The 17,658-nt window shown below is 43.0% G+C and overlaps 1 protein-coding gene and 1 pseudogene across 2 annotated transcripts; both read left to right on the top strand.

The window, feature by feature from the left end:
- Nucleotides 1-6,314: 6,314 nt before the first annotated feature.
- On the top strand, nt 6,315-10,375 carry LOC307086908 (actin, aortic smooth muscle-like; annotated as a pseudogene). The gene is made up of 6 exons: nt 6,315-6,318; nt 6,926-7,087; nt 7,567-7,725; nt 8,135-8,326; nt 9,805-9,994; nt 10,190-10,375. The product of its transcript is annotated as an actin, aortic smooth muscle-like (transcript).
- A 3,636-nt stretch (nt 10,376-14,011) lies between these two features.
- Nucleotides 14,012-15,795, top strand: LOC307087431 (gap junction delta-2 protein; the record flags this gene model as incomplete). The annotated part of the gene is made up of 2 exons (XM_079753017.1): nt 14,012-14,082; nt 14,952-15,795. 2 exons carry the CDS (start codon nt 14,012-14,014, stop codon nt 15,793-15,795), a joined length of 915 nt encoding a protein of 304 aa, XP_079609143.1.
- Between the last annotated feature and the right edge of the window lie 1,863 nt (nt 15,796-17,658).

A 17,658-nucleotide genomic window follows, 5' to 3' on the forward strand; every position in this document is an offset into this window, starting at 1 on the left:
CCTTGTGGTTTAGTAGTGACTGAAAGCACAAGACAAACTCGTGTTTGTGATTCAGGATCGGAACAGCACAAGGAGAAATTACCACATTTGTCAGTGACAAATCAGGAACACTAGACATCCAGTCTTAAAACAGTTCTTTAGATTTATCTGAAGACTATAGGTACTTTATAGATGACATCTTTAGTTTATCGATTTTAGTAGATCGCAAATACTACAATTACTTAATAAAATCTGTGTATCCAAAACTCATACATTTGATCCACTATCCAATTTCTTTGGGGCGGGGGGGTGGGGGGTGTTAAGGCTTTTAAGTCGGTGGCCGGTTGATCTCATTGGCCAGATGTGAACACGGTGGTCACTGCAAAAGGCAGGCTTACGATGCTTTCAGACTGCCGTGGTTAAACCCTGACCAGTATGTCCAGATCAACGACAGGGCCACTCCACAATCTCATAATCTCTCATCTCAGAGGGGGGTCTGGTTGGGCTGTGGCCAGGCATGCAGTTCAGTTGGTTTCAACCGCAACCTCAATTCTAGATGCCACTAAATCACTAAATGATTTGTACTTCACCACCTGTAACACACCAGTCCATACGCATGCCAATCTTTGTCCTTGAGGCATTTTCTTCTTTCTATCTTCCCCCCCCCCCCCCCCCCCCCCCAGACTAGGATGGCCACTTGTGGGTCATGTTTCTGGAGCATCATGTGGCTGGTGATCCTGCTGATAATCGGCTGGCCCATCAGCATCACCCTGGGCGGTCTCTACGGCCTGTTCAGCCCCCTCACCACCTGCGTGGGCCTGGACCGGCTGTCCGACCTGCTCCTGGAGGGGGCCAACGTTGGCCGGAGATGTGCCCAGAACATGAGACACGGCAAGCCCCTGTGTTAAGGATAACCAGCCTCCCTTGGCCCTGGAGCCCACAAAAAAGATTTGTCCGTTTTTTTGTGAACATGTTCAGTAATGGACTTTGTAGATTTTCTAATCTTTCTTTTCTTTTCTTTTTTTTTTTTACAAAATGTCCAGAGAAGTGAAGTTCTATTGTGTCTATAATGAAACATGGATATCGAATTTGTTTTGGGGTTGTCTGAAATCAAATAGACTGTGTTTTGCTATTCAATTCAGGATGACACTGCCTCGGAAAGATAAGAAATGGAAATGGCGGTTTAACAATCGAAATGCTTAGAGTCGTAAAAAAAAACTTATAATGCGATTAAAGCGATGCTTTGAACTTGTCCTCGTTTTGTTTGCAGAGTCATTGTTCTGTTTTGACGCGCGGCTGTGAATGTTTTTTTCTTTGTCAGGTTTCATGACAAAGGTGGAAAAACATGAAAGCCCCCCGATAAAAACCGACAAACTGGGAACCGCTGACGGGGAGAAATAGCAACATTGATGAATAGCTTGGTTTGAGTGGGTTAAAATCAAATTAAATTCATTCCTTTCTGTTGTTAGATTAAATGGCATTCTTTCAGATTCCGTAAAATAAATGTAAAAAAATAACTTTTTAATATCTTTTGTTTTTATATTATGCTAAATCTCAGAGGAATGTTTGATGACTTTATGGATTTCTGAGCTAGCATGACTCAGCCTGTTGGTCTGTAATCTACCATGCCCTTGAAATCACTACAGTGGATAAATATTACAGATTAACTTTTGTGAACCAAATAGTAATAGCGTGACCTTTATTTTTTCACACCTATGCACATCAAGATTGTAAGTAGCAGCAGGAGTCAAGACATTAATAGTCAAACTATTTTGGAGCGCACTGAATACCTTCAAGTCAGTATAAAAGTATGAACATTTTGCTTGATTATTAGCAATACAGTTCAATGTTGGCAATAATAATAATTGTCTTATTAGATAAACAAAAACAAAAGGATATAAAACCATTTTTACTGGTATTAGCCATTTAAAGTGTCTCTTAAAGAGTCCACCTCATCATTAATTTATCTGAAGGTGTCTGACTGTGCAATGTCTACTACAATGTCTAGGTGCCCAGTTATTTACTGACTTGCCCAAGGGCACTTAAGTAGTTTTCTGAGAAAACTTCTTCAGACTTTACAATCTTTTACACTTTCTTGAATGATTAAATATATATTAAATGACTAAGAGAATACATGAATGTTTAACATGAATTATTAACATGACAAAACACTGTGCTTGTAGTCACCAAATCGCAGTTGAGCTGACTCATCCAATAACTTTATACCTCCGTCTAGAACTCAAAACTCTTTCCCTCAGTTTTGAACATCACAATACAATGTTGAGCTACTTATTATAAACTATTTTGGGACACGGTACTTATTTAACACTTTATTAAATCCTGATGAGGACTTGACTAATGTAGTCTTGCTGAGCAGCCCTAAAACTGGTGTATCTGCCCGTTTTTCAGAACATATTCAAATTTTATTCATGAATATTTCATTTGCAGATCCAAAGCGCGACTTAGCCTCATTCCCTGGCTCTGTGGTTGTGTTGGCAAAAAAATGACAGCAGAAGAACACAAACAGCAAGGTTATGTATAACAACAGTTGTGTTGTAATATTGTGCTACAATGTTGCTCTCTAATCCTGGACCAATACCGTTGGTTTAGTTCAAGGTTGTCATGGTTACAGTGTATATATCTCAAGTTTCCAATTAAAATGGTTCTAGTGTGTTCCTGTCCTCATCAGCAGAGGAAACCTTTTGGTAGGACCTTGGTGTGGTATTTAATGTGAACTTTGGTTCTCTCTCTCTTCTCAGGAGTTTTGACCGGATGTGCTTACGTCCCGGTCTGAGCGGGTGGGTGGGTGGAGAGAGGGGGTGGAGAGAGGGGGGGAGAGAAGGGAAAGCAACCATAGAGAGAAGGCAGGAGACAGATTTGAAGGGAGTGTAGAAAGAGAAGGGGGAGAGAGTGAGGAGAGAAATAGTGTTGGCCTGGTGAATATTATATGAGGTGCACAAATTGGGGATGGAACCCCGTTGGCTCGGAGCAGACCTTGGAGGGAGGATATGTAGGCCTCCACATCCAATTAACCACATGCTGCTTTGTAATTTCACTCTCACGATGCCAGTACACAGGGACACACATACACTATTACACGCACATACGCAAACACACACATACAGATAAACAAATGTGCACGCACGCACACAAACAAAATAGACTTGTTGTGTATACTGTTGCGTGTGGTGAATTGAGTAAGGGATACAGAATGATGGCTTCTAGCTAACGTTTATTTTTTCTACAGGAGCAGCAGGCGATCCGGCATTAAAGATTGTGTTATGATAATGTGAGACCAGGGATGTATCGTAATATTGCTTGATTTTAAATAATACTGTGTGTGTGTCTATGTACATCTTTTTGTGTGCGTGTGTGTGTGTGTGTGTGTGTGTGTGTGTGTTTGTGTGCCTAGTTGTGCAGGAAATATGCTTGCACACGGCATCGGTAATCTGTTTGCACCCAAAGGGACTTTTAACTTTCCCGTTCCTCTTCTGCTGTCCTCTACTGTCTCCTTCCTTTCGTTCTTGCTTCCTCCCTCCTGTCCCTTCCTTGGAGTTCTGCAGCGCTGGCCTTCTGTCAGTCCTTCAGCACATACCCAGGGGGCACAGTCTGGCCCTGATTGTTTGAATAACGCCAATCTCACCCACAGGACCGAGTTCCTAAGAGTTCACTACCAATGTTAATTAACGCCACCCTTCTGCATTCGCAGCGAATGAAGATGTTTGACTCTGAACACAGAGACACACCTATGCATCACACACACACATACACATATGCAAGGACACACACAAACACACACAGGCACCTCCACATTCATTTACATGGGATGAGATACAGTATAATATTATGAATCGGGTACTCAGTTAAACCGATCAGTTGTAGATTGTTCTCAGTGGTTTGTCACACGCTTTGCAACACAAAATGATATTATGACAGAAATGCAATTATGTACGACAAAGTGTGTAGCCAATCAATATCTGACAAAATGACATATCCCAAGAACTCCTGAGTCCAGAGAGTCACTGCTTGACCTGTTTGGTGCTTATATATCATGATATCATGAATATATGTATATACATATATTCATGTATGCAATTTAATTTAAATGCTGATGTAAGCCTGAAGCTTAATCAATTTAACCTTGTTTAATTACTCCCATCAGATTTCCAGAATCAGGACTTAAACAATGTTTATTTTCACTCAATAGTCTGGCTGGAATTAGACAACACCCACCCAACATATGCACCAAAACAAACAAAGCAATTTATTAATCCATGTGTTACATGTTGTCGTTCAGTTTCGACCTTTTAATGAGTTTCTTCGCCGATCAAACATACAACGGCAATGTGATGTCAAAAAAAAAGGCTTCTCGTAATTTTTCATTAACTGGATATGGGAAAACCCTAGCATAGGGAATATTTCTACTTAACCATACTGTATATATACTGTATATGTGTGTGCGTGTGTGTGTGTGCGTGTGCGTGTGTGTCTGTGTGTGTGTTTTATCGATTGACGTACAGAAGCCCTGACCCACACCAGGCAAATAGCCAACAATCTGGCTTTTTAAAGGGCTTGCGTTCTGCTTATGATCTGAAATTCCCATTAGAAATCAATCACGTCGTTCTTTTTCCGTAGCAGGCAGTTTTTCCCTCATTGTCCCATCCCGGCTGTTGAATAATGCAGAGTACCACCTCAACTGGGGATTAAGGAGAGTTATAGGGGGTATCGTAAAATAATTAAAGTCATGTAGGGTTGCTTTTAAAACCTACTCACTCTGGTACGGGGAGACTACAAGACCTGGGCACTATATAACACCATGACTACAATCTGACCATCGATGTGTCTTCGTGCGTGCATGCTTTTGTGTGTTTGTGTTTGTTTTTGTGTGTGTTTTTGTGTTTGTGTGTATGTATGAGTGTACATCTGTTCTCCTGTCGTAGATAAATCATGGTGCGTACCTGAAATATAATTCATATCTATTTCAAATGGTTTCTACTCCAGGTGGATCACAAGGAGAGCGTTGTAGTTTGCATTAGCGTTAATAATGAGCTTGCGTTAGCTGAACGATGTTGGGCCAAAGGATGCAAAGAGCATCGTCTGTGACATAAGATGAGAACAAAGAGTCAGCCCGGCATAGGGGTTTGGCTGCGGGTCGGATTGGGTGACAGCCACGTATGATTCATGGCCGGCCGTGCCCTTTTGTATTGTCCTCGTATGAGAGGGGACCACTCGCTGCGCTATGAGCCAATGTTGTTAAACAGCCTTTAGACTTTGCTGTTCTCTGTTTCACTGAACCGGGAATGTCACCCGGAACGTCCTTTCCTTTGTTATTATCTTTTGGGCAGGATACTTAAAGTGTACCGCACATATCGCATCTAACTGATGTTATTGGCTGCTCATGTGTTCCTCATGGCTGTGATGCTGAACGCAGGCTTATATTAACCCAAAGAGTTGTCTCGTGTAAAGGAAAATGTTTTATTCATTAATTGTTTGAATAAGTAAAGACACAACAAAGAAATTGCTGAATCTGAGATTAAGTTGCAGGTATTGTTAAACTAATATGTACACATTACATAGGCCTATTGTAATTTGACAACAACACATAGCTGAAGTACACTTTGTTTACATTATGCATGATGATACTATACTTTGAAGATATAGTAGATAGAGTAGACTTAGTAGTACGTTACGTCCATTAGTCATGTCACGATACCAGCACATCCATTAAAGAGTCGTTCCCGAGCTCTTCATGAGGTTATGGATAAGAGTAGATATGATCCAATTCAACACAAAGGGCAGGAGAAGAGTGTGTGTGTGTGTGTGCGTGCGTGCGTGTGTGTGCGTGCGTGTGCGTGTGTGTGTGTGTGTGTGTGTGTGTGTGTGTGTGTGTGTGTGTGTGTGTGTGTGTGTGTGTGTGTGTGTGCGTGCGTGCGTGCGTGCGTGCGTGTGTGCGTGTGCGGACTCCCGCCCCCTCCTTGAGAGGGGTTGATCCACAGTAAGGCCTCTTGGAACGGGTTCTTGTGATAGCGGGCAGCAGCTGCTCTGGCCAGCTGCGGTGGAAACAGCAGCCTCTTCATGCAGAGCGCCTCTCCACACACTAAGTGGATATATTGTTTTGGAGCTCCTGACGCTGATGTACTAACTCAAAAGAGAAAAAAAAAAGTTTTATTTGTTCAAAGTATAACTATGGAACCTTTTTTTTTTTTTTCCATTTTGAGGTAATCTCGGCGTTTGCTTTTTGATAAATTGCCCATTGCAATTCAGCAACAACAAAAAAAGTAAAAATAAGCAGCGGAGTTGTGTAGTTGTATTGCTAATTGTGTCATTAGCGTAAAATGAGTGAGACCTTCCTATTTCATGAATGGACTTGACGGAAGCCGGCAAATATGGAGATCGGAGTGGGGGTTTGTGGAAGACATCCCACACGCAAACGGGTGAGAGTATAAATAGCCTCATTGGTGCTATTCGGCCCCCATCAGTTTTCAGACTCAAGGTCCCGCACCAGCACAGATCTGTATGAGTCCACTGAAGAACTGACCCGGATTTGCCCTGGAATGGATTTATCAGGGATGAAGGATTTTTAAACACGACTGACCAATGAGGGTTACATTGGAGCGCTCTCTTGTTTGACTCACCATCATCAATTTGTTTAGTTACTTAATTTAATTCTGTTCTCTTTTCACATGTTTTAAATTACTGTTTTAATTACAAATCCAACAATATATTCAACGGTCCGACTAATCTTTAGAGATTTTATTCATTCATCATAATAATACTAAACATTTGTATTTAAATTAAATGTAATTCTAAACTAATCCCATTTATAAAAAAACAAATAATATCCATAGTCCTTGGTCCGAGCTTCACAAAATAATATAAAACACCCAATATAACATCACTTAACCACCCTGTTCAATCCTGTTCCTGCTCCTAACCCCCCCAGCAGGGTGGGGCGAGAAGCACCCCACCCTGCTGAGGGGGGCCCCTCTCAACCCCAAGGCCAACCGGGAGAAGATGACCCAGATCATGTTGGACACCTTCAACGTGCCCGCCACGTACGTTGCCATCCAGGCCGTGCTGTCTCTCTACGTCTCTGGGCACACGACAGGTAGGGTCGAGTCAAGGCTATTGGATTTGGATAGTCCTTAATCCCGGCTCCACAGGGCCCACATCATAGGATAGTACATAACCCTGGGCCAAGGTTGGGCTTCCTTGTGGAAACCTTGAGAAGGAACAAAGAAGAGGGATCCTTGCTTCCAGGGATGTTTAGGAGTGCAATGGCTGCCATAATGGGAAATGTCTGTAGACAATCTCCTGGGTGTGCATGAGAGAGAGAGAGAGGAGGGGGGGAGGGGAGAGAGAGAGAGAGAGAGAGAGAGAGAGAGGGGGGGGGGGGGGAGAGAGAGATGGCTACAGAGAGAGAGGGGGAGAGAGAAAGACAGAGGGAGAGAGAGAAAGAGGATAGCCCATATTTTAATAATAATGAATGACCATATATATTCAGCACCAACATATTGACAACATATGTTGGTGTTGAAAAGACAACATCATGTGTGAAAAGACAACATCATGTGTGATTGCCTCCAGGTATTGTGATGGACTCTGGTGGTGGTGTGTCCCACAACATGCCCATATACTAGGGCTATGCTCTGCCCCACGCCATCATGCCCTTGGACCTGGCCAGCCGAGACCTCACTGACTACCTCTTGAAGATCCTCTCTGAGTGAGGATACTCCTTTGTCAGCGGTGGGCCCAGAGCTCCTCTTTGATTCAACTTGTTATAATACTTGTACTATACAAACATCATCATATATAATAATACCTCTTTAAATAACTCAAGTATAACGTTATATTAATCAAATGGCATCGCTATGGCCATACTGCTGTGCATTGGTGTATATCTGGGGACGTTACAGGCATAATAAATGCCATTTGTTGACTACCTATTTAAACACTATTTATTTCACCAAATGGCATATATTATGATATGGCATACAAGAAATATATGCACTTGAGGTATGTTAGTGCATACATGAGTATGTTTGAGCCTGAACTGCCGCGCCTTACCCGTTGAGCTAGACACACTAGCTAGTCACAGTTTTAACGCCCAACACAAGGAATGATTGAACTGACCGTTAACATGTGGTCATAACAGCCGAGCGTGAGATTGTGTGCGACATCAAGGAGAAGCTGTGCTACGTGGCACTGGACTTTGAGGACAAGTATGCCACAGCCGCGTCCTCCTCCTCCCTGGAGAAGAGCTACGAGCTGCCCTACATTCAGGTCATCACCATCGGCAACGAGCGCTTCCCCTGCCCAGAGACCCCCTTCCAGCCATCCTTCATCGGTGCGTAAAAAACACCTGCTAGATACTCACTAAACACTGGCTAGACACTCCCTGGACACTGGCTGGACACTGGCTGGACGACCCGCTAGACACAGGCAAGACACTGGTAAGTGAAGACGCTCGCTGGACCCTTCCTAGACACTGGCAAGACACTGGTAAGTGAAGACACTTGCTGGACCCTTCCTAGGCACTGGCTAGACACTGGCTCGAGAAGACACTTGCTATACTCTGGCTAGACACTGGCTAGACACTCGCTAGACACACCCGTGAGTGGGTCCGTGCAGGGGGACAGAGCGGGAACATTTTGATCAACTTTATTCTTCAAAAATGATTGTATGCATTGCCTACATGCCTTGTGTGTTTCATTTGACAGAAATGGGGAATATGTAATTGAAAAACAACATATACATAGGATTCATCTTATCGATCTGTCTTATTGTGACATGGTAATGAGAATATATTGCTTATTCAAAATATTTGGTAGGTCCTGGGGCACAAGAACCTCCACAGATGGGGCTATGGTTCGGCATGGAAAAGCTTGTTGAATCCCTGGGACAATACTCTATAACGAGACTTGAGACTATATGACTATATATAGAGGCCTATCTCTGATCAGGGAACCTTTGATCTGTAATCCACCCACCTGCTCTCCTATGGCTTCTAAGGGGAGAGTATCTTTGACTTGATGACAGCTGCTGGCCCAAGCACAGCTGTCACGGGCCACTTGGACACCTGTTTAGCTGTCAACAGGACCCAGCCCCTTTGAATAACACATCAGAAAACAAAAACAGTGTGTCATGTCATATCATTAAACAAAAACAGGTGCACAGGTGCGCAAGAGAGCCTGCATTAGAACATCTCTTACCGTCTAGGGATCAGGGTTTTGTGGATCTTGATGGGTTCAGAGTTTGAAACCCGAAGAAACAGTCAATCTGCTGTATATGTTGCTGTCTAACCGCAAGAGACTCCAGACTCACTTGTTCAGAGTTCACCTGGACTCTGCATAGCCTCCTGCCCTACCCCCCAACGGCCCTTCTCCTCCCTTACTCTCCTCAAAACACCCCTCTTAGGCACTTATCTTACGTTGTACACCCTGGCCCTTAATGTATGCACTTATTGTGTGTTGTACGTCCTGGCACTTATAAAATAGTACTCAGCATTGTATAGCATCTTATCCTAGCTTTCTTGTTGTATACAGGGAATGAGTAAATCTAGCAATTGTAAGTGCTCGGCACTTGTTTCAATGAATATTTTTACTATGCCGACAGCGATATGTTGTTTCTCTTTCTTATTTAAGTATAAGTCGCTTTGGAAAAAAAGCATCTGCTAAATGCCCTAAATGTAAATGTCAATGTACAGGCTACCCATTACATGTTCCTTTAAATTATATAAACAAAGATATATAAGCCGCTTTGCACAAAAAAAACCTCTACGAAATGACTCAATATGTCTCAACTAGCAAAGCGGACCTTCAGCAGGTATGGAGTCAGCCGGCATCCATGAAACCACCTACAACAGCCCCATGAAGTGTGACATCGACATCCGCTCCTGAACGCCAACAACATCCTGTCGGGGGGCACAACCATGTACCCAGGCATCGCTGACCACATGTGATGATGACCACAGGAGATCACCGCCCTGGCGCCCAGCACCATGAAGATCAAGACGGCTTATTGATCTGTTGTAGTATTTCATGTAATAGTTTGTTATGTAGACGGTTTTTATTCGGTCAGTTACCTTACCACGCTTATCAAAGGTAGATAAGTAAAGTACAAATGCAGGACCGAAATAAGAATGAAAGGTTTAGACAAATATGCAAATAACCCCTACAAAATATAAACGGTGAATATATAAACACAACACTTCGCTCCCCCAGAGAGGCAGTACTCTGTGTGGATCGGAGGCTCCATCCTGGCATTTCTCTCCACCTTCCAGATGTGGATCAGCAAGCAGTACGATGAGGCTTGGCCCACCATCATCCACAGTAAGTGCTTCTCAAACCTTTTATTCGAGTGGTTCAGTTCAACTACCAGTATTTGTTTGAACTAAGATAAAGTTTATATGTGGATGTGTATAGATTTATAAATAAACAAGACTACTGATTTCCATTGAACTCTTTTTTTGCAAGGAAAGCCTTCCTTTCGCCGTACAGGTGCCTACCATCAAGAAGTCTCCTGCTACAGTAAGAATTACATTAAGTGGTAATAGTTAGAGTTTCTACCTATCTATCTCCATCCATCTATCTTTAATAATCAATTTATCCATCAATCGATTCATCAATCAATTTATTTTTTTATAACCCTAACCAATTGCTGTATCTATATATCGATATGTCTATCTATCTTTCTAGCTATCTCTCTATCTATCTGTCTATCTCTCTCTCTATCTGTCTGTCTGTCTGTCTGTCTGTCTGTCTGTCTGTCTGTCTGTCTGTCTGTCTGTCTATCTATCCATCTATATAACCTTGTGTCTGTCTATTTATCTGTTTGCTATATTTTCTTTTTCATGATGAAGTCAGCCCTCTGCCCTTCAATCATGTGATAGCTGAGTAAAGGTTATAAATGATTTTAATAAGAAGAGATTAACACTGTGAGCGCAGGAGAGCTAAGCCACTTTATTGGAAGTTAACCTTGCATACTTTGATTGAGTGAAAACACAGAACAGTAATCATGGATTACCTAGAAAGTTATCCCCAAACATAAAACATTTTGATATATGAATTAAATATTTATTCATATTTGTTAAATATACTACCAGGGAGAAAGCTCATGTAGCTTGAACGAAAGGATCGAAAAACACCATCTCAGTTTAAAGGGAATGTGTCATTATTTGTATATTTGTGTATTTTAATGAATTAGCCACCCAGACAGCAAGCTATCATTGAAAAAATATTGATTTTCCATCTGAATCGTCATTATAGTTGATATTGAAATTTCAATGCAAAATAAATGTTGAATCACAATTACCATATAGATGAAACCTGATGTTATTAATGTTGATGGCAACAACATTAGAACAACATTAATCTATTTTTATCTTTATGATTGAATAAGCATTGATATTTGGGTTACTGGGCGATATTGCCAATGTGTTGAAAAGTCATTGAATTAGAGTTGACCGGGAAACAACCGTGGTTGAAAAGCCATCGACATATAGTTGACCGGGAAATATGATTGAAAATACATTGATATATAGTTGACGGGGAAATATGATTGAAAATGCATCGACATATAGTTGACCGGGAAATATGATTGAAAATGCATTGATATATAGTTGACCGGGAATTATGATTGAAAATGCGTCGAAATATGATTGAAAATGAATCGATATATAGTTGACCGGGAAATATGATTGAAAATCCATTGATTTTTGGTTGACCGTGAGATCATCGGGTGGTAGACCAATGTACTGCACAGGACACATCTCATTTCTGGACCCTTGACCCATACGATCAGGTAAGCTTGCTTATGTAATGTTTGATATGAATGAATTGTACCAAATCAAATACTGTTACTCGTTAACACGGTGGTAACCCACGCAGTACTACAGTCATTGAAATAGATTTTGTTAAATCAATGTCAAAATCGGCCAAAATTAATGTAACTTTGTGCTGATGGCTATCGTCGTTATCTTCCAACGGGGTCATCCCTATGTTCCCCAGGTCCTATATTCTCTGGGTGCAAAGGGTTAGGGTCAGGGTTAGGGTTAGGGTTAGGGTTAGGGTGAGGGTTAACCCTAAACCTAACCCCAACCATAACCAATCGGAGGAGAGCCATTCTAACCAATCACAGGCGAATCAGAGGCGAAAAAGGCGGTACTTGCCCCTACCATCCTACGAAAAAAAGATTTGCTCACAGGGTCCTATGGTCCCCGGTCACATACAAAGGGGGGAACATAGGACCTGGGGAACATAGGACCTGGGGAACATAGGACCTGGGGAACATAGGTAAGCTCCCCTTCCAACAGGTTACAATAAGTTAGCAAAACCTAAATTCAAGAAGATGCATAGGTACAATCGCCTTGTGGTCAAGTGTCATTTAATAGACATCTGATTATAGCAATGAAAAGAGAGTTTTTACCTTAAGCAGTGTGGTGTGGTCAGTGTTTTAGGCTAGGCTATAGGCATACAAGATTTCAAATGTCCCATCACTTTTTAACATCTGTCGATAAAGCAGGATATTCATTATAGGCTATTTAATTTAGTGCATTACATTTTCGTATGCCTAGCAATCATTTTCTATGCTTAATAACGATTGAAATTCCATTGAAATCACGTTGATCCTTAGTATAGTTGAAACTTCAACATTGTTTCAAAATTCCTGATAATTGAAAAACCATTGAAATTCCGTTGATCTATGGACAGGATTTCAACGTTTTTTCAATATTAAAAAAGCGTGCAAAACGATGTAGAATCAACATCAGAGTTCGATGTTGATTCAATGATTTAATGTTGACGACGGAATGTTGATTTGACATAGTTTCAATGACTGTTTGCTATCTGGGCATCCAGCATCTGAGGGCAACAGGGCGGGGTCATAGAGGCTGCTCGTATTTCACTTCCGCGCGGCCAGACATGCGCGTGCAGGCAAACTGCAAGGCGATTCGATTGGGACATTCATTCAGTAGCGAAAACCGTAGCCATAGACAACACCTATACCCCGTTAGAAAAATAAAGCCGGGACATCGAGGTATCGCCAACGCAGTTCACCCGTTTGGATATACACATAGCTTACGAACAGGACGAGTTTGGTTTAGAGCTCTATCCTCTTGTCATTGTGCCGCGCGTAAAAACCAACGCCCTGTGCCTTCGCCGCTGCCGCCGCGCAAAGACGCGGTCAATCATGTGATAGCTGCTCTCCATACGTCCTCTACGTCCGGAGTTTGCACCAAAATAGTAAATACTCCCAAATAGTTCAACATGCGGTTCAAGAAGCGCCGTCAGGATAGCCAGGATTACTCATTGTGAACTATTTTGGCTGTCTGTGCGACGCGTGACGCAGGGGGGGTGGGGGGGTGGGGGTCGGGGTGATAGTGTGTGTGTGTGGGGGGGGGGGGGGACTACTTAAAGGCGGATTAACGCGCTGGCAACACATTCCGTACAACCTCCCTCCAGCGTCCACCCAGACGCAGCGCGCTACCCATCAACCTGATCTGAAGATCGAAAATAGGAGGAGGGCTTATAGCCATCAGCCCCACCCTCCCCCTAAAACCCTCCCATCCAAACCCTCCCATCCAGCCCCCACCCCCCAGCCCCCACCCCCCTCACACACACACACACACACACACTCACACACACACACACACACACACACACACACACACACACACGCATACATTCTCATGACAAGAAGAAAAAAGTGTGGGGCAACCTCGCGCGAGCGCTCGCAGCCACGGCAGAGCGCTCAAAACAGTCTGCGCCCACAACGCGCCACGAGAGCACACAGAGAGGAAGAGGACGGCAGCGCAGCATCAGCATCAGCATCAGCATCTCTTCTTCGCCGCTGCGTTTTCTCGAACCAACCGGACATTATTAAGGGACACTTTAACAGAGACGCACGCGGAGAGAGGGAGCAGGGGAGAGAGCAAGACAGAGACCGGAGAACACAGAGCAGGGGGAATAATAAAAGCCCATTTTTGGTGGGATTTGAGTGCCGTTGTGCCCTCGCCTTCTCCGGATGATCAGAAATGGGGGAATGGACTATACTAGAGAGGCTCCTGGAGGCTGCTGTCCAGCAGCACTCGACTATGATAGGAAGGTAAGATTCACGTCCAGACAGACGAGAGAGACGTGACGAAGGGAAGACATGCAGCAGCCTCCAGGATCCTCTTTAGCATGGTCCCCAGTCCCCCGTTTCTGTGTTGTGGATTTTTTTTCTTGTTTCACAGGATTTTTCCTTCCTCATCGAACCAGCGTAATTCTTGGTGCCAGCTAACTCTCCAGGACGTGGGATGGTGCTGCCAAACTATGATCACCTTAAACTTAACTAAGATCATGTGTCACTCATTTACTCATTATTTCACCCATTCATTGTTATCGGTGGTATTGAGTAGGTATCAAACACTTATTGGGGGGGGGGGGGGGGTTGGTGGGCGGGAGGGGTTGGTGTGTGGCGAAGAGCTGGTGTAATTAACCAATTTACCGTGGCCGCATTGTTAAAGATGCGTGGATCCAGGGCGCATTCATACACGGTATCCCATAGGATTGTAGCCTAACGGGAAACACGTTAGGCTACACACACACACACACACACACACACACACACACACACACACACACACACACACACACACACACACACACACACACATATATTTGAAAACGCACGCTGTCATTTCTAACGGATAAACACACACACAGGCACACAAACATACACAAACACGCACACACACGCGCGCGCGCACACACACACACACACACACACACACACACATTCAGCACTGGACAGCTCCTTAAACCAACGCGCGAGCGAATTCGGTTGTAAACGAGCGCAACAGCATGAAAAAAGAAGAACACACTCACACACTCGTATACAATGAAAAATCGCACCACACATAGACATATACATTATTAACCCCTCCATATCCTCTCATTCTCTTTTACATTGTTTGTTTGCTTGCTTTTTAGGATCCTACTCACTGTGGTGGTCATCTTCCGGATCTTAATCGTAGCGATAGTCGGAGAGACTGTCTATGATGACGAGCAAACCATGTTTGTGTGTAACACCTTACAACCGGGCTGCAACCAGGCATGTTACGACAAGGCATTTCCCATTTCACACATCCGATACTGGGTGTTTCAAATTATCATGGTGTGCACGCCTAGCCTGTGCTTCATCACCTACTCGGTGCACCAGTCGGCCAAGCAGAAGGAGCGGCGCTTCTCAACGGTGTACCTGACGCTGGACAAGGACCAAGACTCCATGAAGAGGGAAGAGAGCAAAAAGATCACCAAGAACACCATCGTGAACGGAGTACTGCAGAACACGGAGAACACCACCAAAGAGGCCGAGCCGGACTGCTTGGAGGTCAAGGAGATCCAGAACTCGGCCATGAGAACTAAGTCGAAATTAAGGCGCCAGGAGGGAATCTCGAGGTTCTACATCATCCAAGTGGTGTTCAGAAACGCGTTGGAGATCGGTTTTCTGGTGGGGCAATATTTCTTGTACGGATTCAACGTGCCGTCCGTGTACGAGTGCGATCGATACCCGTGCATCAAAGACGTCGAGTGCTACGTCTCCAGGCCCACGGAGAAGACCGTGTTCCTGGTGTTCATGTTCGCCGTCAGCGGGTTCTGTGTGATTCTGAATCTGGCGGAACTCAATCACCTGGGCTGGCGAAAGATTAAGACGGCCGTGCGAGGCGTGCAGGCGCGACGAAAGTCCATCTATGAGATCCGAAACAAAGACTTGCCGAGAATGAGCGTGCCCAATTTCGGACGCACTCAGTCCAGTGACTCCGCTTATGTGTAACGCACGAGAAAAAAAAAACAAACAGTGATAGATGAGAGAGATGTGCAGTAAACAAAAATGAAAAAAAAAAAAAAATGTTAAAAATGAATGAAAGACCATTATGGACATGATGGGACAGCTCCGCACGCCTAGATATGTGTTACGATGACATACGAGTGGGCGATTTAGTTCTGGTTCTGTTTTTTTGTTCTTGTTTGTTTGTTTATGTCTGATGATGACTTCACGGCGAGGGGGTGAATTGACAAGCTTGTCGACGTATATTTATGATTGCACTGATGCAACTTTTTGGTCACGTTTCTACTCTGTAACGCTCTGAAGAATGGAGACACGTCTGACCCGTGTTCACACCTTTACTCTTGGTGGGCTCGTGTTCATGTTGTGCTTAAAGAGAGTCAATGCAAAATTGCACTAAGAGGTGAACACTTGAGAGCCCAAACCTAATCCGATATGTGTGATATTGATGGTGTTTTAGGTCAACCCTTTCTTTTCCCCCCAACTGTGTTACGAGCAAAAAAAAACAACAAACAACGTCCTAACCACTCCCTCTTTAAGTGACTCCATCCAACCCCACAGTGGCTATGGGGGTAAAAAACCCACCATTCGAGATTTATATATATAGATATATATACATACATATATATGCACAGATATATAAATGACTACGGATACAACCCTAGTTGAATACATCAGCGTCTTTCATGTATTCAGTGGCCTGTGTCGCACCACGTGACCTTAACATATGTAACCATTCCATCGCTCTCTAGCTGACTCTAGCGATACATTATTGGTGGACTGCTGCATACGCAAAACGTCTGTGACTACCTTAATCATTTCTCTCTCTGACACACCAAAGCGCCCACTGCTTTTCATTTGTGAAAAAGTGTTTTTCTTCTTATTATTATTATTGCTTTTTTGTGTAATCAAGTGCCATACTTGTATATAAACATAATATATATGTAAACATATAAATATATAAATATATAATATTCATCATAAAGCTTAATTCCCTGCTTGGATTATGCTAAATGCCGCCCGATTTTGATTTGCTTTAAATGTATTTGTTGTGGTTAAAATGCAAAAAGGATATACAGTTTTCTCTATTTTGTTTTGCAAAATGACTGGAAAAAGAAATGAAGTGCTAGTTTTTTTTACATACAAGAACGAAAATGTCTCTCCACAATCAGTACTGATCAAAAACTCAAAAAATAGCACAAATTGACATTTTTAAACAAAGAATGGGCAATAAAAGCCGCTCTCTGGTGCTACAGTTTTTCATAAGAAAAAAAAGATGGTTTTAAATGTAACCAAAAACAGACCAGAAAAAAACAAAACATCGTTTTTCTGTCTACAATAAATGTGGGATTCATGTACACCAGAAACGTGTGGTGGAATACTTTCTTTCCTTTGCATGCAGTTATCGGCCCCATCCCCAGACATAGAGTGAGATATTTATTATTATTATTATTATTATATCCTTTATTTAACCAGGTTTAGTCTCATCGAGATTCAAATCTCTTTTACAAGAGAGACCTGGCCAAGATTGACAGCAGTACACAGATAGATGAGTGAGAGAGAGAGAGAGAGAGAGAGAGAGAGAGAGAGAGAGAGAGAGAGAGAGAGAGAGAGAGAGAGAGAGAGGAGAGAGAGAGAATAGAGGGAGGGGCTAGTTTGTAGCTTGGTGCAGTGAAGGCGTTATGAGGCCACACCCACTTTGTCATTTCTCCACCAGGACAAACCACAGCAACAGCAAGACCCGCCCTTAATAGGCTTCACTCAGAAGAGACCGCAACATATATAGAACACCATTCCTTTACTATTGCTCCATTAAAGTTAATGCACATGAACCGAGAATACTAATTTCTA

Source organism: Pollachius pollachius (assembly GCF_949987615.1).
Source record: "Pollachius pollachius genome assembly, chromosome: 15".
NCBI classification, from domain to species: domain Eukaryota; kingdom Metazoa; phylum Chordata; class Actinopteri; order Gadiformes; family Gadidae; genus Pollachius; species Pollachius pollachius.